We start from the raw sequence: 23,304 nt of genomic DNA, 5'->3' as shown, positions 1-23,304 counted from the left end.
GATAAAAATGCACTAATAAGAATGTGGCAAGATCTATGATTTCATTTAGGTGTGTGTCTAACATGCATAAACAAGCTCAAAGGCAGAGAAAAAGAAAACTAGAATTCATTGTGTGGTAGTGGGAGTTTTTGTGTTTTTTAAAAAAATTATTGTAAGTACTGTTGAAAGCAACAATTGTGTTGTTTTCACAATTTATAAAAAGTTACATGCACACACACTATTAAAACAACAAAATTAACATTAGGGCTGTCTTCTCTTTCTCCTAATTGATGCATAATTTTCAGCTATGGCAGGAGCTTTTCTCTCTGATTTAGTTTTTGTCTTCGGATTGTTCTTTGACTCACCTCCCCAGTAAAAGCTGAGCCTTTCCCACCAGACAGATCTAGTTGGTCCTAATTGGGGAAATCAAGGTCTCCATCAAGATTCACTCAAGAGCACTCGAACTTCGGTAATGGAATACCACCCACTCTGGTTAACACCGTCCTTGCATAGAGGAGTGATTACAGTGATATTTGTTTATAAATTGTTTCCTTGAGAAAAAAAAAATGCACGCAAACCTACTTGGAGGTAAGCCTGAAAGATTCTACTGCCTCGTCTTACAGTACCATGGTGTGTGTACTCCATTACAGCATCCTGCATTTCTGGCCTCTATTCTGGCCCCTCTTTCTGCCATTTATTTCTTTATTCTCAAAACAGTTATAACCCACAATAGCTCATAACAAGTGCAATGGTGCCGGACCTACTGCAAAAATCAAAAACCAAAACCAACAGAGTAAGAACATCTGAGAGAGCCTTAAAGATGTAGTTTTACTGAGTCTCTGGGAGCCTCCAAGGAAGCGGAGTGGGAATCAGGGACATGTTAGCAGGCAAACGGGGGCTGGTGGGAGGCCTTGAAGGGCAGCAAAATCTCTGCAGCCTGGGAGGCTCGGCTGACAACCGTGGAGAGCACCTGGGTGAAATCACAGAGCGGGGCCGGGCACAGCCTCAGGGATGTGGACAACAGTGTAAGGGCGACAGCTTGTGCACATGGCTAACATGTATTCATTGAAAGAGCATGTGCAAAAAAGCCTCTGCCATAACACCCGGATCAATGAGTGACCCGGCGTGCGACCCCAGCAGCTCTAAAGAGGGCCTGTGAGTCACGGTGGGTTAAAGGAATTATACCAACTCTACCGGGCACACAAAACCTGTAGCCTTCCTGGGTTCTAGTCCTTATTGCTCGGCTCCAGAACCGTTACGTTGCGCTCATTTGGACAGAGGGCCCTGGACATTTTAGAGCTGGTGGGGCCGATTCAAAGTTTGTTCTTCTGCTGATGATTTGGGGAAAGGGCAAGCTAGGGTGGAGGTTCGGCTGGGTTTAAATTGTGTCCCTGCAGAAAGTAGCTGCACGTGAAGATGAAATCGTTTCAAAGAGCAAGTTTTTCAGGGCTACTCACTTCAGGGGTAGTATCCTTTCCAGTTGCTGATTTGCAAATTGCTTTCCATCAAAATTGGAACATTGGTATTTCAAGCAATCATGAAACCCTTGGAAATGACTAATTTAAACACCAGCTGGATGCCTCACCATTTTCCTGTGGATACCACTGTATCTTTGAACTTGGAAAGCAAGATAAAAGGAACATCGTTCAACATGCTCTTCCTCTCTTAGCACTACAGCTCTCGAAGAGAAATCCCAGATCCCAGGGCTAACCTTGCTGGCTCCCAGGACAGCAAGGTGAGTGAGAGAGAGAAATAGCCAGCACTCTCTGTGTCTGATGTGGGGAAGATTCTGCACGTTCTTTGCAAGCCTCTGAGTGTTAGATTTTGAAAGTCTCTGGAAGAATAAGGTGTCCTGTCTCATAATGCAGAGGAATGTGTTGAGTGGAAAGAAATGAGACCGATAAAGGGAAAATGCAGACAACGAAAACATGATGTGGAAAACACCCAGAGTTTGAAGTGAAAAGCCTGTTTAATATTAGAAGAAAGGAAAAAAAAAAAAAGTTTAGAGAACTTGTGTAGAGTCAATAATTAAAGACAGAAAATAAAACCAGAAAACAGAAAATAAAACCAGAAAACAGATTTGAGAATGGGGTGGAAATGGAGACTATGAGGAATTACAAAAAGGGGGTGCTTCCTACAAAAAATGGGGTCACTCATAGATCCAGGTGACAACTAACAGCAGGAATTGTTGGAATCAAATGAACAAGAAATAAAAGGAAGATGGGGGAAAAGGGAGAAAACAAAATTCTTAAACTTTTCTTAATTTAGTTCCCCTAAATCAGTGGTCGGCAAACTCCTTAGTCAACAGAGCTGCGAGCCGCAGTTTGCCGACCACTGCCCTGAATCATTAGGTAAACCTGACACTTGGGACAAGGTGTGTGGGTTCTTTAGCTTTTTTCTAAAGTATTCAGATTCCTTCTTAGGAAAACAGGAAGGTTAGAGTTTTCAAAAACCAGAATTTTTATGCGGACCTTGTCACCTTTTCTTACCACCTCTAATTTGTTTAAGCTACTGCTTTCCACTTCCTGTTGCATAATACAAAGAAAATAGGAAGTAAGGCAGATCATAGATTATCTGTCTTTACAGAAAAGTAGGGATCCTCACCATGCCAGTAGTTAACTACATAACAAATGAAAAGGTAAACAGAAGTTACACCAAATGCCAAGTGCTAGAAGGCAGCTTCTCGGGGGACAAATCCCTTTTCTTATAACTTCCCAGGGGACAGAGGGAACCTCACCATCTCTATTGGCTTGGGAGCTTGTTTGATTTCCGGGCTAAAAAATAGCATGATTCCTATTATTGCTCCTAATAATGTTAACTTTCCCACAATCTCAGTTTAATACTTTTCATTCCCATTTCCATAAATGGAATAATTAGACCAATTAATGAAAGAAACATGAGCATTTCCATAGAAACCTTTTCTAGACTAATATTTTCAGAACAGCATGTTCCACACGGGCTTATCCATGTGACTCCCACTGATGTTAACAGAAATGAGACAATTAAATCCTCATGTAACTCTTAGCTAATTTACCCGCTGCTGTTAGTAACATCATAATGCAGACACCCTGAGTACAAACCGCTTCTTCAGGGCTTGCGAGTGGAATAAATTTGGGGTTGCTTCCCTGAGTGGTTATTGGTAACACATTTTTTCTCAAAAAGATATATTAATGGGCCTTTGAATATTAAAATGTAGGAAAAGTATATGTGGAATGCTTACACAAATAAGTCTGTATTAAAATAATCACATTTGGGAGTGACCATTTAAAAGGAGAAAAGCCCACTGTCTATGGATTAATCTCTCCGCTGGGTCACACTGGCATTCCAAATTCTTTCATTAGCTATGGTGCTCCTTCTCCCCGTCTCCAGCCGACCCCAAAGGCAGGAGAAAGTCAAGGTGAGGCATCATGTGGACAAAGAAAGAGAAAAGGTTTCTTAACGTAAAACCTCTCTCAATTCCATTGACACGGACTGCTTAATTCGTCAAGCTGCAACGCCAGAATTCGCTGTCCACTCTGCGCAACTGCTCTGCTTAAACAAATTTATAGACTCCATTTAGGTACATTTTGCCCCATTCCAAATGTGTTTCAGAACACTAAAGAGGTAATAATCTTCCTTCTCACTAGGAGCTGCTAATAGAAACCACATGCTAATACCACAAAAATATTCCACCTCAAGAGAAAAACAACTAAAGCTAAACGTGTCCTTATTTATTGAGCTCGTATGCAGGCCTATCGGGAAAGGAACTGGGGCTGTGGCCTATTTCAGATATACACGTTTCATAGCTAATTATACCTTCCCGCCAGAGACACCCCAGAGTCTATTCCTATACTATGCATCTAGAACAGTGGTTCTCAACCTTCCTAATGCCACGACCCTTTAACACAGTTCCTCATGTTGTGGTGACCCCCAACCATAAAATTATTTTCATTGCTACTTCAGAACTGTCATTTTGCTACTGTTATGAATCGTAATGTAAATATCTGTGTTTTCCGATGGTCTTAGATGACCCTGCTAGCGGTTCGCGACCCACAGGTTGAGAACCGCGGCTGTAGAGCCTAAGACCATCGGAAAACACAGATATTTACATTACGATTCATAACAGTAGCAAAATGACAGTTCTGAAGTAGCAATGAAAATAATTTTATGGTTGGGGGTCACCACCACATGAGGAACTGTGTTAAAGGGTTGCGGCATTAGGAAGGTTGAGAACCACTGCTCTAGAAGGAAAGGAACATCAAGAAGGAAAGACCTGCTGTGAACCGGGGGTGGGGAGATAACAAGGTGGCCAGGGCCTGGTTATTCACTGCCACCTGAACACTTTCAAAACTAGTCACCTAAAAGGAGTTGTGATAGCAGCATTATCACATTACATTTACAGAAAGTCCCAAATTGCTAAGCCCACGATACCAAACCTGCTGTACTCCTGAACGTGGCCCAAAGGTTCTCTGACATATTCTTTGGGCGTTGGAACTTTGACAAACGTGTTTACTCATTTATTAATGTGCATTGGTTTGTTCGGCTGTCTATCCCATTGATTTCACAACATTTAACTACAGTTTTGCTCTAAACTTTATGTTTGAATTGCATGGCTGAGAGGTTTCCAATTAGCCTTTGAAATCTTTACATTTTCTTTCTCTCAGACATCCCCTATGCATGCCAACATGAAAATAAGTACACATATTATTCATTCTTTCAACCCTTATGAGTATTTGCTATGTAGTAGAATCATGCTGTGTTTCACTTCTAACTCATAATTTGGATTTGTAAACATTAACACATTAATTCTAAGTGTTTACTAGCAACAATTCATAAAATCATATATGGTGACTATGAAGTATTAGATTTGTGCCTAAACTACAAATGAAGTCAAATAAAGGAGTAAATTTGGGTGGTGCTTTTCTTTTGCAATGGCTTATATACACAGGTCAGTCATGGCTAAAAAACGTGCTGTCACACTGTGCTTATGATGGCAGTAGACCAGCAGCATGAGTGTCACCGGTGAGTGTGCTAGAAATGCAGACTCTCAGAATGCACCCCAGAATTACTGCATCAAAATATGCATTGAACAAGATCCTGGCAGGCACATATACACATTAAAGTCTGAGGAGAGCATGGGCATCCGAAACCCTCCCTCGAAAACCACACACCACATGAGAGGGTGGGCGTAGCATTTACAAGCTCTGTTAGGATTCTTTAGAGGCCTAGAGTTGAATTGCTCTACCTACCAAGACAAAAGGCGCTTTGGACTTTTGTTCCAGAGAGGAACAGAAAAATCGAATGTCCTATTGTATAGTTTGTATTTTTGACAGGCAGACTCCCCCCGCCCACCCCCCCCCAAACTCTGTATTTCTTCCTGGAGGAACACACAACTGGTTTTCAGGGTATTAGAATGAAGGTTTGAATCAATGCAATCTCTATCCTAATGGTCAGAATGTGTCTCAGAATGACTGTTGGACCATGCTGTTATCCTATCATCAGTTAGCAAAGTAAAACCACCAGGATCTACACTCCCTGACCTGGCTTCCTCTTCCCTCCCCATCCCTCTGTATGCCTTTCTTTCTTTTACGTAGATTTGCAATCTTTATCTCACCCATCGTTCTTCTCTCTGATCAACTAGACAACAGAAAGCCTGGTGGAAGGCTTATTTCCATCTTCTCTGTCAGGGCAGGGGTGGGATGGGGGGGTGATAACATATATCCAAGTTTCCTGGATAGATTCACTTCTCTTTCTGTGCTCTCCTTACAACCCGCTTGTTAGATGTACTGAGTTCACATTCAAGGGCCAAACCTCCCAGGTCAGACTCTGTCAGCTTGAGTGAGCCTGCTATTCCACGTTGGCGGGAGGCTGGCCTTCAGTTTCCTCACTTCGCAAAACTGAGTGATTAAACTCCTTTTCTATTTCTACTATTCAGGTCTCATGATGGCTGTTGGACAGAGTGTAAGAGCAAATCCAAGGGAGACTTCTGTTGAGTGAGAAAAGAAGCTCAAAAACTTCTAAAGACCTCACCATTGTCTCCTGCAAGAGATTCAAGTCCACAGGCTTAAAGAAACATGGCAGAAGCCACGTGCGATTTTGCAATATGATGCATTTTTAAGATGACCTTTTCATGATTTCTTTATGAACTACACTTTGAAAAGTAAAACATTTTCACGAAAAATGTTCAATAAAACTGGCTTTTACCCTAAATGACTCATTCAGCAGATGGGTGGGAGAAGGGGGATTTTAAAAAGTAGAGGTTAGAGGCATCTTTACAGTTTTTAGAATCCACACCAAATGATTTACTACAGATATAAGTTCATCTAATTGAAATTCACCCAAGTTCTGTGTTTTTTTGCTCTTCCTGCTCTGCAGCCATCTTATTTTTTTTATTCTATTTTCATGATACTTAAGATGATGGTCTATTTGGAAAGCAGAGCTGTTGGATTGTCTGTTTAAACAGTTATCCACATTATTATTCTACCTAAACCTAAAGTAATATTAAGCAGCAGTATTGAAAGCTTGGCAAGTACGAGATATAGGCAGCAACTTGTAGGAACTTATAGATCAGCTAAATATGTTCAGAGGGCCTTTGCCTTATAGACTATTTCTATGGAATGTTTCTAAGTTGTTTTAGGGAATGAAACAAAATAATAGCATGCTCTGAATAACTCCCACCCTGGATCTTTGAGGATACTGGGGACAACCTTTGCCTTGAGATTCATTTTAGGACTTTCAGAAGTCTTATAGTTGGGAGTCATGAGCATGCACCTCTCAGCAACTGATAAGACTAAAACTAGTAAATAGAAAATAAGCAAAAGTATATAAGTTCTGAACAACAAAACATGATCAGGATTTCATTTACATATATAGAAAGTTCCACACAACAATAGCAGAATACTCATGAAACATTCACCAAGATACACAACATCCCGGGCCATAAAACCAACTTGAACAATTTTATAAGAATTTAAACAATGCAGAATGTGTTTCCTGACTATATAACGGAAAATCTCTAAACACGCAATACATCTCTACATAATCCATAGTTCCAAAAGGAAATCTCAAAGAATTAAAAATGCATAGCATATTTATATGTGTAGTATATTCATTTTGTGTGGACACAGCTAAAGCAGAGCTGAAAAGGAAACTCATAGCACTAAATGATTACATTAGAAAACAGTTTTCAAATCAATAATCTAACGATCTCCAGAAACTACAAAAAGTAGGGCAAAACCTAAAGTGAGCAGAAGAAAGAAAAGAATAAAGGTAAATGCAGACGTCAACAAAATTAAAACAGTTAAACAATAGAAACAACCAATGAAACAAATAGCTAGTCCTTTGCAAATATCAATAAAATTGATAAAGCTAGCAAGACTGACAAAAATAAAGCGAGAATTTAAAAGTCACCAGTATCAAGAATGAAACAGGGTATCACAACATATCCTGTAGCTATCAAAAGGATAATGCATCCTGCTAACAACTTAGATGAAATGGACACTTCTTCAATTACCACAAACTACCAAAAGTCAGCAAAGATGAGATAGGCTGAGTAGTTCTATAACCATAATTAATTGAATTCATAATTAAAAAGCTCTGGAAATTATCTTCAAATATAAAGTAAACAATAATGTTTCTAAAAATCTCTAGGTCCAGATGGTTTCACTGGAATATTCTATCAAACATTTTATCACCAAGTTTACACCATTTCTTTCAAAACATAGGAGACTGGTTAACCAAAGAATTTGCATACATATATGCATAGTGGGGTGAAGGCCTGGAGTGTGAGCTAGAAGGGGTCAATGCGGGAGGAAAGGGGACATCTGTAATACTTGCAACAATAAAGATAAATTTTTAAAAATTAGAAGAGAATCACTTCCCAATTCATTTTATGATTCCAGTATTATTCTGATACAAAACTATGATTTATCATCCCCAAAAAGCCCATTTGTAAACATGTACAGGACCTTACAAGCACATTTTTGTTTCTTTTAGGATATGTCCAAGATTTTGCAAAGCCAAGAATGACGCTACATATATTTCCTTTTAAGTGAAGTTGGAAACACTACCTTATAGGAATTCCCCCTGCCCTTTCCAATGTGTGATTTATGTCCAGCTCTGGGAAGTCATGCGGAAGTGCATGGTGCATTGGGAAGCTAAAGTCCAGGATCCTGATATGTTCTGTTTTTTTTTTTTTTTTTAAATATATTTTATTGATATTTCACAGAGAGGAAGGGAGAGGGATAGAGAGCTAGAAACATCGATGAGAGAGAAACATCGATCAGCTGCCTCCTGCACACCTCCCACTGGGGATGTGCCCGCAACCAAGGTACATGCCCTTGACCGGAATCGAACCCGGGACCTTTCAGTCCACAGGCCGACGCTTTATCCACTGAGCCAAACCGGTTTCGGCGATATGTTCTGTTCTTAAGCCAACTTGTGCATTTGAATAATTAATTGTCACCTGCTTCTATAGCAGAGGCCCTGTTCTTTAGTTCCAACATGCACATTTCTATGTGATCATCCATGGCACCAATGAAGACAGAACCCATAACTGTGCTTAAGTTGTTACCATGATGTGGTTAATGAACACCTGGCTGTTCCTTTCCACTCACCAACCTTGGGACCCAGAGTAACCTATTTCACCTCTCTGAGCAACAGTGTACCTGTCTGTAAAGCAGGAATGCTAACAGCTGTATTTCCCTTATGATTTTGTGGTGGGGAGTCAACATTGCAATGTTGATAAACACTAAGTACAGTACAGCAAGTAGCCCATAAGAGATCCTGACCTCATGTTGTATATAATTATTGCTAACATTTCTGTGGCCTTAAAGATGTTATTAAGAGTAGAAACAGTGAGTAGCGGCAGCTCATCCCGGGCTAACCCCCTGGCTCTGTTCCCAAGGCCTCCTTTTCTCTGACTTCTTAGTGAGCCAAAGCAGTCCGACCTGGGCTCTTCCCCTCCTAGGGCCTTCCTCGTTTCACTGGCCCCAGCTTTAACAAACATCCCATGAAAAAAGAAAGTAAAACCATGGCGACATAGGTGTTAACTAAAAGCAGTATAATAACTGGCTACTAAGATGGACTGGAAGGTTTGTGCCTCAGCACTTCATTTCAGTATCTGGCCACTGAGCCAAATCTGCTCTCCAGTAAGACACTCTCACATCCAAATCTTTCAGAGCCAGAATGATCTGAAAACCATAGTTGTTTTTGTTGTAGTTTTTTTTTTAGTTGTAACCTAACTGCCTTGCTATGGCATCTTGGTTATCAACAACTGCCTCATGAAGAAAACGGCCACCTCCTCCACTGTTGTGGGTACCTGCTAATGCCAAATTGACAATAATCAATTTCTCCATTAGAGACATATAAATTAAAGGCGTTACTTTTCCCCACATAGGTAGCTACAAAGTTCAAATACCATTTTGCAAGCCTGCTACTTAATGTCTCCAAAATTTTTAACATTCATGGCCTTTATTTATCATCATCACCAACATAAGCTGCTCCTGCCACATGCTTAGCATCTTGATCACCCATTTGCAGAGCAAAGGGTTCAAAATCACCCAGAGAAGGCTCTTATGACCCCTCAATGGGCCTCGGTGTCACTTAAGTGTCCTATTTATCAATTATGGAACATCCAACTCACTTTCTAAAATCCCACTATGGATACTGTTCAGGCTTTAGAAAGATGTAGTAACTTACAACTATTTCAGGGACACTTTTCTATTGTAATTAAATAAAGATTAAGAACGACGCCAAGAAGCAAATTAGGATTAAAATCTCATTTGGTTTCAGCTGACATAACCTCTTCTCGTTCTAATGCTTAATCACATGCTAGCTGGATTTGCTATGCTACAATCTGGTGTCAGTACCAGGAGAAGATGGAAGAGAGTCAGATCCAGGATGCAAAACTGTAGGAGACAGGAGGAAGAGTGAGGCAGGGCATGGGGGTGTGCCATGCCAACACCGGTTCAAGGTCAACTTAAAGATCGAGAGGGCCTATCTTTGAGCTCCTTCAAGAAATAATGTTTTTATAGTTATCCAGAGAGGCTATGTCCTCCATGAGATAGCCCATTGACAAAGAGTTGCTCCCCCAAACAACTCTGCCATGCCCCTTTTTGAAAGTCTCAGACAGTGTCACTGAATCAGCAAAAGGGCCACCACCTGTAGGACCAGGAGCCTCCATGAATGTCACACGACATTGCATGAGTGGGGTCCCGGATTTTATAAGCAGAGGTGATTCTCAGGTCAGGCGACATCATCTGCCTTCCCACACCTGCAGCAAATTCAACACGGCAGTGGGAACTGCGTTGGGTTTTAGGTCTGCTGTCACCTGTGATGACCACAAGAACTCGTTGCTCAAGAGGTCTCAGTCCACGTGTGTATACTGATGTTTCACTTCTGGAGAAAGCACTGTTCATGTATCATTTCTCTTTTCTCACCTCCCCGTCCACCCACGAGACCACATGCGCTGCCACTCACCCCCTTCCTACCTAAAGCACTTGATTCTATTTCAAGCACAACACTGCTTCCCAAGGCATTCTTCTCATCACAGTGTCATTCTCTCGCCTTGGGGGTGGCATTTCCACGGTGAGGTGGGAGCACGGGACCAGTCAAAGCCATCAGGCTGCCACGGAACGTGGTTGAGGCTAGTTAGTGCTCTCTGAGATGGGGAGGGTGGCTTCTGCGTCCCTAAATTCTCTCTCTCGTAATGAGAGCACATGTTCTTTCTTATGTGGACACTCGTAAGAAAACCTGAGGCTTGTTTTTAACCTGAGTCTGCTGCCCAGTTAACACATCCATCCATCCAACTTTCTCAGTCCTTCACATGGACCCAGAGATTACAGGGTTCATGGGTTCCAGAACATTTATAACCACATTCCTATACATCCACTACACTCTAACACAAGACCGAAATATCTGTTTCAGTCGCACAATGGCACGAAACGAAATTCAAAAATATTTGTATAATTAGCGATGTGCACCTTTCTCCTCCTAAAGGCATTATGAACCAAAAGCAAACCTTCACAATGGCCTCTGGACCAATAGCTAGAAAATTATGAATAAGTTAATTCTTTGATACACATTAGCCATAGAAAATAAGATGGTGCAGAATGCAAACAACACATTACTGTAGAATATATCGAAACGGATTAACAGTTACTACCAGATGACAGATAATAACTTCTTCCAACAGTCAGAGAAAATTGTACCAAATGCTCTTTTTAAAAACAACTAATTCTTTGAAACCTTTCATTTTCTCATTACTGAAAAGGGGTAATGTCAGTTCAGAGGTCAAAAGCGAATGTTTCCCAAACTGACACAAAGTTGAAACAAGACAGCGTCTGATTGGATGCCACATGTGTCTCTAGTTCCTCTCCCACAGCCTTTACATGGCCACGAGGTGAACTGAAGACCACATAGCTCTCCCCAACACAGAGGAACATAATCATTACTCGAATCTGACAAAATGCTGCCGGTGTCAGCATGAGTGTTGTTGGCGAGGGGGGTGAGGGGAGAGGCTGTTATTGGTATCAATCCTCGGCAAGGACTGTACTTTTTGTCATAGCTTATAACAGCGGTACATCTTCTGTTTCTCTCACACACATACGTCTGTAGCTATTATATACACACACAGAGTGCAGAAACCCGGTGACAGACGACAGAGCAGGCATGGATGAGCAGCCCTGGGGTGGGGGGCACTGCTCTAACAGGACCTACTTACGGAAGGAAGGCAGGGTCCCCAGTCCGGCGGTCTGGTCTTCAGCATGACAGTGAGCCCTGCGGTGTGGTCAGCAGCAGGAGGGTCAGACCCCTCCCCCCAGCACAAGCCCCTCAGCCCTGCCAGGCTGCTGCTGCTGTCTGGGCACCGGCATCCCGTTAGGAGTGTGACACAGTAGGGAAAGAGACCGGTTCACTGTGAGACCTGCTACTCACTCTCGTACAGTGCATCGGCCCCCCTTCCCACTGCACAGTGGCTGCCGAGCTCCGGCCGGAGGCGGGTGGCCCTCGGGGAAGTGAGCCGTGGAGTCAGAGTTGCTCGGGGACACAGGCTGCAATGTCAGTGGCCTTCTTCTAAAGACAGGGCTTTGTGGGACGGGATCGCCACAACCTGACGTGGTCCCCTAGCCTTAGGGACTGGGGAAGAATTCTCTTGAAGTTGAAACCAGAAAAAAAATAAAAAGGTCTGCACTAGGAAGATAGGGGTAGGGTTGTCTCTCTGCTTCAAAATAATCTAAGAGGATTCCAAACTAGTTCGTGGAGACTACGCTTAGCATGCACGCCTGGGATGCTGAGTGACGGGGCTTCACCTTCCGGTGCCTGTTACTTTCCCGCAGAGAGGCAATCCAGCGCCCCGTTATCTTCCCCGGGAAAGGGAAATGAGCTGGTTTAAACTGCTGCACTTGAATATTCCTCCGGAGGGGACAGCTGAGATTTACGTGCAAAAGCAAGTGGGTTAGAGAAGGAGATGGGAGCCAGATTTCAAGTACCTGCTTGCTGTGCTGTCTGCGGCATCTGCTGGCCTCTCTGAGCACTGTACTGAACCGAGGCCATGGGCCGGTACTGCTGCGTGGTTGAGGTAGGGTACTGACCAGATGGGTAGTAATATATGGGCATCTGTGTGAGAAAGGGAAAAACAGCAGGGAATGACAACTGTACATAAAGTTTTTTAAACCTAAAGTATATTGTCATCTTATGACATACTTGTAGTAGATTACAAACACAGCCGTCAAAATCTTCTCCGAGCCTAGGCTGGTGTTCATGCTACCATCCCATGGAGAGTGGAACTCCATTTCCCATGCCCTTGAACCTGAGCTGCCCCACGAGGCAGAAATGATGACTTTGAAGACTCCTTAAGAAGACTTGCAACTTCCACTTTTGTGGGAGGAGAGCCCAGGCACCAGGACAAGAATTCAGGCTACCCAGCTGGAGAAGAACATGGGGCGAGCAGAGGCACCCTAGTCAACAGGCTACACCAGCGTTCTAGGCATGGGGGTGAGGCCATCTGGATGTTCCAGCCCCAGGCACGTCGCCCCGGCCAATGCCATGTGCAGAGGGAAGAGCCATCCCTGCTGAGTCCTGTTCAAACTGCTGACCTAGTCATGGTGGTTGTTGTAAAACACTGAATTTTGTGTTTTACAAAAATGAAACAAGTATGCATGACAAGTCAGACAAAACTGACCTTCAAGGTATGAAATAGTTCATTCTCTGCATAAGTTTAACATGTTTCCCTGTCTGCCCATGGACTGCATCTTAAGAGTTCTTTTCATTGTTCACAGTTGAGTAATCAATTTTAAAATGTTTACTTAAAATCATTTAAAATCACTATGGGTTATAACCTATACTTTCATCTTTATTTCTTCTAAAACAGAAATTCATGGATGTCCAAACTGATCATGAATAATGAACACATATTTTGTTTTGTTTTCCCCATTCCTCTTCCTGTTTTTAAGTCTATTAAAGGGGGAATAAAATAATTTCTGTTGCAGACATACCAGGAGCTCTGAGCTGTCTTTTCTCTGGCTCTCCACTAACAGAAATTCCTTCATGGAGGAAGGACATTTTTTTTTTTAATCTTTCAATTAAATATTCTTCCATCTCTTCTCTTTGACAGCAGAAATGGATAAGAACACTTCTATGCTATTTTATAGTAACGTATAATTACATGCTACATAATTTTCCCAATAATTATGCTTAAAGTATTTATAAGCAAAATAATATAATAATGAAGCCCTTTCTCCTATAATTTAAAATTATTTTTCACATCTCCTTAAATCCTATTAGCAAAAAGATATCCCTGAGAAGGCAACTGAAGACGAACTATTAATCACTCAAAATAAAATGAACATCTGAGTGAAAATTATTTTATGGTGGAGGGTTTTGCATGGCTTGAAAAGAAAATTATTTATTCAAGATATAATGGTGGTGAAACAAATGATAAGAAGTTGACACCTTACTTGAAGCAGCTCATCCAATACAATATTTCATAATTAGGATGGAATTTGCTTGAGATGTGTGTGCCTTGAAAATGGACCAGCAAATGCCTCTCTGCATTTTACATCTTGACAGTAATCACTTGCAATATTCTGTAAGGGACACCCAGGAGAGCCCCCGAGATGTTTGGTGGTGAACAGCAACACATCATCAGTCTTGGAGAAGACAGTAAAAATCAGTGATCTGTGGCATCATACATGCTCCAGTCAATTAAATATGATTAATGGCTACTTGTGAGAGCACCAGTGAGCTCAGCTTCCCCCTGGAGAAAGGGAAGGACCGTGGATGCTGGCTTAGCTTCCTCCTTTATGTTACTGAGGAGCTCCTGCCTGGAGCACCAGGCTTGCTCCAGAACATGCTTTGAATCCACAAGAAGGGAAAGAATGAGCTTGGCCGGCATGGCTCAGTGGTTGAGTGTTGACCTATGAATCAGGGGGTCATGGTTCAATTCCTGGTCAGGGCAAATGTTCGGGTTGTGGGCTCTATCCCCAGTGTGGGGCATGGAGGAGGCAGCCAATCAATGCTTCTCTTTCGTTATTGATGTTTCTCTCTCTCTCTCTCTCTCTCTCTCTCTCTCTCTCTCTCTCTCTCTCGCTCCCTCCCTCCCTCCCTCCCTCCCTCCCTCCCTCCTCCCTCCCTCCCTCTCCCTTCCTCTCTGAAATCAATAAAAAATATTTTTTAAAAAATAAGGGAAAAGGACGAATTTCCAGAGCAGCAATAAGAGAACACTCAGCATCCCCCTGGAGCAGGCTTCCTTCTTGCCCAAGGCTTTCCCTTCCTGGGCAAGCCAGTGAGCAGGACGCCACAGGGAAGGGACTGCCTCCGTGTGGCTTCTATACCAGCGGAGTCTGGAAAACAGATGTTTCCCCACCATATCATGGACATTTGGGTCAGTTTCATTGAACTTCCTTTCTGAGCCCCAAGGCTTTGCACAAGGACAGACCAAGCCCTGCAGGTGGGGAATACACGTCTGGACCCGAAGGAACTGGTGATACTCCACGTGGAAAGATAGGGGTCCAAGTGCACTACAGATCAACTACAGACAGGTTCTAGGTGTGAGAAAAAGCACCCTCACCTGTGCAGGTGGAGGCTGTTGCACAAATCCCTGTGGGGAAGGAGGGGCCTGGAGGACTTGCTGAGAGATGGAAGGTCCAGAGCTTGAGAACCCGCCTGTGGGGAGCTGTTGGCCCGTGGAGGCAATGACATAGCTGGGTTGTTGGTTAGGCTGTGGCATGAGGGTTGGTGGGTAGACAGGGCCGGATGGGGGCTCAGGGGTCTCTCCTGAGGATTGCCTGCTCAGGTTCATCTGACCGAACTGTGTTGCCACGTCTTCTCTCTGCAAGACACAGAAATTAAGGAGGAAATCAGCAAGATCAGCTTAGTACTGGGAGAGGCAGACACAGGCCACATGCTTGTCACTGTGAGAGAAGCAGGCAGTACACGTTGAAAAAAAAATAAAAGAAAGGAATTTTGGGTCCAGAACAAGAGAATATAACAAGAGAAATCAGATTTAATCATCCCAAGGAACAAGATGGCAAACAATTTGACCCAAATCTCCCTCTTTCAGTGGAAACTATTTTTTTTCATTAAGGGCTTGGGCTCCTCAGGATGGTGCTGAGATAAGGAGGGCTTGGTGTTCTGTCCTGAAGCGTCAGCTGGTCTTCCCAGCAGTAACCACAGGATCTGTCTCTGTGGAGAGGAAGAAGGACCCATGGTCATGGTCATCATGGCTGCTACAAAGATGGAACCACCAACAGGCTGGGTGGGACCTCATTTGTTTATTAGGGAGTCTTCGCTCACTGGCCCGGCCTGAGTAGTAGCAATATTCACTGTAATTGTCCAGAAGGACCTAGTGCATGGAGGGAAAGGGAAGTGGAAATTGGGGGATGGGGACGTGAGAGGAACAACTATATCAGGGGCTTAGGGTAATGACGGTTACTATCTCAACACTGACTTTTAGGTATTTCCAAACCCTCATACCAAGTTGATATGTTTCTGTGTCTCTGACTTCTGATTCTGAATGCATTCAATTTCTGTTAGCTGGTAAACTCTTTAAAAGGTACCAGATTGCAGAAGGACTCAACGTGGGACAGATGACAGAAAGGAAACCAGGATTTTGAAGATAGGTTGCAAAGATGGAATCTCTCACACACACACACACACACAAACACACACACACACACACACACACACACACACACACACACACACACACACACACACACACACACACACACAGAGTCATAGTCAGCCCAGGGCACCCACCCGGCATCAGCCAGCCCTACACAGGAACGTGGTAAAACCAAGAGAACATAAACGGAAAAGTCAGACACACGTAAGTCCTACCATGGGGAACTGCTGCGTTGGAGACACAGGCAGGAGATGCTGGGGAGGAAAAGAAACTGCTGGATATTGCACTGACTGGGAGGAAGCCTGCAGCCCCTGGACAGACTGCGGAAAGAAAAAGTTGATCAGGTAACAGGGAAGCATGGGGGTTGAAATCCCACTGAAGGCTGTCATATGGCGCTTACCACCCTCCCCGCCCCACCCCCCCCCACAGGTCCTCTTGGCTCCATGCACTCGGCCACCAGGGAAAGTGAGATCGCAGGCCAGAGGCAGCCAGCCTTGAGGAAGGCTCATCTGCTCAGAGTGAACATTCTTGGCAGAAGGTGCTGCTACATTTTCATGCTGTTGGTTAGATCCTCTGGGTCTAAAAATATTGCCCCTCCCAAATATTGCCCAGAACCTTCCCCCATGCAAAGATTTGGCTGTTTTTGAGCCATCTGGTTAAGCCAGATAATAACGTAAGTAGAGCAATTTAAGATGCAATAAAGAAATCTACCACCTTCAGGGAGATTTGCCAAATAAATCTACCACCTCCAGGGACTAAGAAGTAAGGAAAAATACTTAAAAGGAGGTTTGCTCCCGCAAACGACCGGGAACACCTTAGGTTCCACGTGTCACCCTAGGCCAGTGGTTGGCAAACCGCGGCTCATGAGCCACATGCAGCTCTTTGTCCCCTTGAATGTGGCTCTTCCACAAAATATCACAGCCTGGGCGAGTCTATTTTGAAGAAGTGGCATTAGAAGAAGTTTAAGTTTAAAAAATTTGGCTCTCAAAAGAAATTTCAATCATTGTACTGTTGATATTTGGTTCTGTTGACCAATGAGTTTGCCGACCACTGCCCTAGGCAATGGAAGGCAGCTCTGCATCTCTAAGGCTTGTGGGAACAGCCAGGCCACCTTGGAATGAACTGGTTTCTATTCTTCCCATTGATTTAAAATTGTAATACTGACTCTCTGCAGAAATGAACACTTGTTCTGTGTTGGGAATGGGTGAGCCAGATGATACCAAGGCCTGGGTGGGAATGTAAGTTCCGTTCCCACGAAAGGCTCCCTGATACATAAAAGTAGCATCTAGACCTAAGAAACAACTCATCATGCATTCTCCCTAGTTCCACGTCCCCCCCAGATAAGTCATGGGATGGGGCTTCGTTTCTATCTAAACTTAAGAATCCAGGTGAGATCCTGTTGCCCTGCAGCCAAGGACTCCAGGCTGCCAGGTTTTACTTAGAAGAGGATGGAGGAGAATATTGAAGACCGCAGTCTCTGTCTTAGACCACATCCCCCTGCCTTCCAACCAGCTCCTCACCTGAGTGACCAGCGGGCCTGCCATCTGCGGCTGCGGTGGCTGCACCTGCTGCTGCGGCTGAGGAGAGGGCTGCTGCCGGGGCTGCTGCTGGGCCGGCCCCACCACGGCGCCTCGCAGGGGCTGCTGACTGGCAGGGGGGTTGTAGATGGCGGGGCTTCCGTCGGGATTCACAAAGGGCTGGCCTGCAATGGAGTCAGACAGAGCTCGGTCCAGGTGGGCTCTCAGCTCTCCTTTGCAGAAAGAGCCACTCGGATTCATTCTGAAAAGGCAACCTGCATGACTTAGTGGCTGAGCATCAACCTATGAACCAGGAGGTCACAATTTGATTCCCGGTCAGGGCACGTACCCGGGTTGTGGGCTCGACCCCCAGGGTGGGGAGTGCAGGAGGCAGCCAATCAACAATTCTCTCTCATCATTGATGTTTCTACCTTTCTCTCCCTCCCTCTCTGAAATTAAAACACACACACACAAAAAAAAAACAAACAAACTAAAAACCAAAAAAAAGCAACCTCAGGTAAAGAGAGGCAGTGGGAATCCAGGACACCCCACCTTCAGCCTGGGAAGACTTGGCTGTTTCTGAGCCATACGCTTAACCTGGAGAATAATGCAAGGCCAGAGCAACGTAAGCAGCAGCACAGAAGTCCACCACTTTCAGGGAGATTTGCCAAAGCTGGTGCGGCTGTGCGCAGAGGCCCCAGTGGAGAAGCAATCTTCAGGAAGCTTTGTGTTTGCTGCCCTGACCTCACAGCCCTCAGAGGCACCACACACACTGACCGAGAGGGGCCGCTTTCCTTTCGCGCAGCCCCGGTGGTGTTTGTTACACGTTCGTTACCAATACGTTTGTTTAGCTTCCCCTGGCCTTGTCACCAATGCAGGGTCACTGTCATTTTCACAAACACGTGTTCAACAGAACATACCACACCCATCCACGTGCTTCCCTGAATAGGCGCACGGGGGAGTGCATGAGTTTCGATTTTAAAGGTCATGCATAATAAACTTATCACGGAATCGTCTTGTAATGGCAAGTGGCAATGTGGTAACTTTGCCGGATGAAAGTAAGGCAGAGCTCACTTTTTTATTGCGAGTATCTGGGGAGTGTTTTAGAGCAGCGGTCGCCAACCGGTGCTCCGTGGACCACTGGTGGCCTGTCCGTGAGGTCCGAGAGGTTGGCGCCCGCTGTTCTCGAGTTTACAGAATAGTAGTATTGGAGCCTCATCTTGACTCTGTGAGGAAGGAAATGAAAGCCCAGCAGAAAGATGATAGGAATTAGGAGCTGAAGGGAAGAGAGTGAAGGGCAGCAAACGAAAGAGAAATGGGAGGGGAGAGGTAAAAGAGGGGACCAATAGGTTTCCAATGTGGCAGGTACAGTGACAGGCACCTACCATGCATGACCTCAGCTCTTCCAACAACTCACAGATATGCAGTCTCACCTGACTGGAGACAAGGAAATAAGGGCTCAGAGGGAGCAAGCAACTTACTGAGTGAGAAGCAAACAACAACAACAACAACAACAACAAAAACAAAAACAGTAAGTGAGAGGACCGGGAAAGGACCCTGGTCAGGGTGACTCCAAAGTCCATTCACTTCGCATCACACCCAATAGCTGAAGGCCACCAGCCAAGTCTACATAAAGACTAGCTGGGACACTGAGGTATCATGGGAAAGATCCACCCATCACTGGAAAGTAACAAGCCATGCACGAGAGGGCGGGGGGAGCTATGTTTCAAGATGAAATCACACCCAGGACTGGTAGATAAAGAATGAGGAGGGTCAGAATATGGGGCAATGAACTGTCAAACTGTGTGAGTCCTTCCTTCCCTTTTCCATAACCCCCACTACCCTATGGGAAAGGGAGCAGTAGGTATGTTTGTCCCCAAGCTAAAGCCACAGAAATATTCTCTAGGGATCTGAGTGAAATGCCTGGGAGGAGGAGGACTCGCAGCATGAGGCTGGTGTGTCTGAGGAGGGTCCCCCACCTCCCGGTGTACGACAGAGGCAGCTTGCTGAGTCCTTCCCAAGATTGTATCTGCAACCTCGCCTTGCATTGTTCAGTGTGCAGGGCTTGAATGAGCATCTGATCTGGGTAGGGGCCGAGGACACCAGCCTTGTGCTTTTATAACGTATGTGAAGAACAACCAAAGGTCACCAGCAACGTGAGGAAAATTAGCAACACGACCACCAAAAAAAGAACAGAGAGGGAAATATAAAACCTGACCCAAAGGAAATGATAGTCTAGTGCAGTGGTCGGCAAACTGCGGCTCACGAGCCACATGCAGCTCTTTGGCCCCTTGAGTGTGACTCTTCCACAAAATACCACGGCCTGGGCGAGTCTATTTTGAAGAAGTGGTGTTAGAAGAAGTTTAAGTTTAAAAAATTTGGCTCTCAAAAGAAATTTCAATCGTTGTACTATTGATATTTGGCTCTGTTGACTAATGAGTTTGCCGACCACTGGTCTAGCGAAAAAAAAAAGTGGTATGCTATTTAACAACAAAGAACAAACCGTTCTCAAATGAGAGCGAAGTGAATGAGATAATGTTCGCTAAGTGAGGGAAACCAGTCCCCAAAGGGGAGCTACAGTACAATTCCATTTCCATTTCATTCAAGACCAGGCATCCTTTACCAACGCAATGGAACTCAGGATAGTGGTGTCTCTAAGGGACCGTGAAGGACGCTCCTGGGAGACTAGTCATGCTCTACGTCTTACTCTGGATGATGCTTACACAGGTGTTCACATATGCAAATATTTACTAAGGCCACACGTCAGATGTGTGTAGATCATGCCCATCACCTGTGCACTTTGTCAATGACATTAAGAAAGGAAACTGGGATAAGTTGGCAAGGCAAATGCTGGTGTTGTAGTGAAATCAAACCAAGCTCTCACGGGCAAAGAGCAATGGATTTGACTTCAACTCAGTCAGGAATTGTATGGGAGCTTAGCATTCCCCATCATTCCCAGGAGATTTCAACCCAGGTGTGTGTGTGTGTGTGTGTGTGTGTGTGTGTGTGTGTGTGTGTGTGTGTGTGTAACAAGCAACTTTATGCTGCATTTCCATGAACGTACCTGCCAGAACTGATAACAGTTTCATAACCAATCACACATGCTGTCTTGGAAGCAAATGTACCAGAATTATATTCACGGAACAATCACTAAGTTGAGTGGCATTTTTTTTCTAATGTTCTTTATGGACACTTGTTTTCCTGTCACTGTCATTTAATTTTCTCTCTTTTAAAAAATAGCTTTCTTCTGGATTTTAAATCTGCAACCCATTTTTCCCCACACAACAGCAATTTGGGAAAATATGAAAAATAGCTTAATTCCCCCCCCGCAAAAAAATTTCTATTAGCCCATTTAGTGTTCAAATCCTTAGTGCCCCCACCTCCACCTCATTTTTTGTATCTTTAAAAGAGGAAACATTTAGGTACCTAATATTTAAAAAAATCTTCACAGCAACTTCATATGAAATCATTTTGAAATTAGTCTATGTGCTTACACAAATACACAAACATACAAACATGTACACAACAATGGCAAACTAAAAGAATCTATTCTATTCTGACTTTCAACATCCCCAGGAAGTGTGAAAAGCTGGGTATAATTAGGGTGAAAAGCATAACTGCAGATAGTCAGATGTTCTTTTTGATACATTTTAGATTCCCTGTGTGAAATATCATCAGTATGCTGTGGGCCAGAAGAAAGAAGTGTTTCTAAATAATTACATAGGAAAAGTACTAAGAATCCAGTTGGGTAGAGAGTGATGGCAGGTTCTTCTGGAAGGAGAAGAAAGTATAAAAGGTTGATTTGAGGAGAGGTAAAAATAATGGAGGAAAATGAAAGAGGTGAGGCAGATGCCAGGAAAGAGAACAAACAATTTCCTAAGAGAGCGAGGATGGGTGACTCTTGGTTTTCAAGTTGGGCAATGACCACCTCTCTGTGTTCTACCATTTCCACCATCCATATGCAATGATCACTGAACATAAGCAGCTAGTGTGAATGACAGCTGAAGTCCAAAGGGGACAGAAAAGCTCGCTGACCCTGGGACTATGCAGCTTAGAAGAGGTCTTCACGTCAGGACCTACACTGGCATGCCCAGCGGGCCCTGGCACGTGTGCTGGCACAGCACAGGAAGTGCAGTCACAGAGGTGAGCCCGTGCTGTGTGCTGAGCCAGGGCTGAGGAAAAGGTTCCGTGCAGAGTGCTCATTCCCCTCCGATACATGACATTGGGCGAATCATGTCTCCCCTCTCCTCAGCAACATGGATAATGTGTAATAGGCATTATTTTACTAATGTGTACTTATTGAGCCCTGCACAGTGACTAAGACTTTGTTATCCATTCCAGGATGCAAAACCAAAAATAAACACACAACAAAGTATGACCCTTCACCCCCAGAAATTCTGAGCTTATAAATATGCCAGTAACAAGAAAGTGAACCCGTGGGCAACGGACACAAGAAGCAAAGTAGTCACGTGCTCTTGGTTCTTAACACCAAGGCGCGCCTGCCATGTGCTTGGCAGAGGGTATTTCTTCCAAAAGGAAGAAAGAGGGTGAGAGAAAGAGATTTTCCTTTCCTAGGGTTTAGAAGGTGATCAATCTATAATAGTAAAAGCATAATGTGCTAATTCAACCGGACATCCTTCCAGACGACCTTCCGGACGAAGCCGGGACTGTGAGGGCCAAGGCAGCCTCTGCAGCTGTGAGGGCTGAGCCCCTTGCATGAATTTCGTGCATCGGGCCTCTATTCATATTATAAGGGAGCTGGTGATTATGGATAGGCAAGGATTCACCCAGAGCTTGCAAAGATATGTTTATAGGTAGCACATGGAAACTTCACAGGGCATTTAAGACAAAGGTGGGAGCAGTTTTGGTAAGTAGATGCTAGAAGTCTTGTGAAATAGAAAAAAGGAGAGGGTCATGGAGGCCCATTGGGACCATGGGGCTGTTCAAAGTGAAGTTCCTGAAGGCAGCCCTCATAGCACACACTCATGCACCTACACAGATGAAGGCAAAGCAAAGCGGAATGATAACCTTTCCCAGCACTGACAAGTACATGAGGGATGATGCCAAAGGCGATTGGCATCTCTGGATAGCACTGAGTTTAAAGAAAATAGCCAAACAAAGTTGAGTTTCTGCTAGGAATTTCCGAAAGGAGGCCAAGTCCAAGAAAAATCCAAGTCACGGCTCAGAACAGGCTTGCCTTGCAAAGACATGACCTAACAGAGGGGTAACTTTGAAAGGGAGCCTCTAGATGCCTGAAGAGCAAAGGAAGAACAGGCCCAAGGTCCTGAGGGCTGAGTCTAGGGCCAGACAAAGGGAAAACCTGTGGCTGTATTCGGGGAACTGCAAGAATATTTGCCCAAATAGTTGGTGCTTAGCAAGAGCCAAGTCAATTGTGCTGACAAAGGAAGTTTCGTTGTTTCATTTAGAAGACACGACTGGCAGGCACTTCGTGTTTTCAAATCATTGCTTGCCTTACTCCTGCTTAAAACAGATATTTCATCAATCCTAATTTCATACCTGAGCCACATTCTCAAATATGAGACATTAGATGAAAAACTGCTCCCTATCCATATATATATTTTAATTGAAATATTATCAACTACATATATCGACAATATATATATATGGTAGTTGATAATATTTCAATTAAAAGTGATTATTGAGCACTCATGCCTAAGCATGGTGCATAAGACTAATTTGTTATCT

General features: G+C 44.0%; 1 protein-coding gene across 27 annotated transcripts in view; it reads right to left on the bottom strand.

The window, feature by feature from the left end:
* ARPP21 (cAMP regulated phosphoprotein 21) overlaps window positions 1–23,304 on the bottom strand; it is a 148,621-nt gene that overhangs the window by 35,543 nt on the left and 89,774 nt on the right. For all 27 annotated transcript variants that reach the window (XR_013960972.1, XR_013960973.1, XR_013960974.1 and 24 more), the window contains 4 exons: window positions 17,602–17,783; window positions 16,297–16,401; window positions 15,026–15,286; window positions 12,447–12,573 (listed from right to left, as the gene is read on the bottom strand). Coding sequence is in view for 21 of the 27 variants with exons in the window: in XM_080675965.1 (XP_080532091.1) it covers window positions 12,447–12,573; window positions 15,026–15,286; window positions 16,297–16,401; window positions 17,602–17,783 (675 nt within the window). In the remaining 6 variants the exon portion in view is untranslated. The remainder of the gene's footprint in view (window positions 1–12,446; window positions 12,574–15,025; window positions 15,287–16,296; window positions 16,402–17,601; window positions 17,784–23,304) is intronic.

The sequence above is a fragment of the Plecotus auritus genome (assembly GCF_963455305.1).
Source record: "Plecotus auritus genome assembly, chromosome: 6".
NCBI lineage: Eukaryota > Metazoa > Chordata > Mammalia > Chiroptera > Vespertilionidae > Plecotus > Plecotus auritus.
Note: the sequence above shows the minus strand (reverse complement) of the source record. Positions and strands in the feature narration are given on the sequence as shown.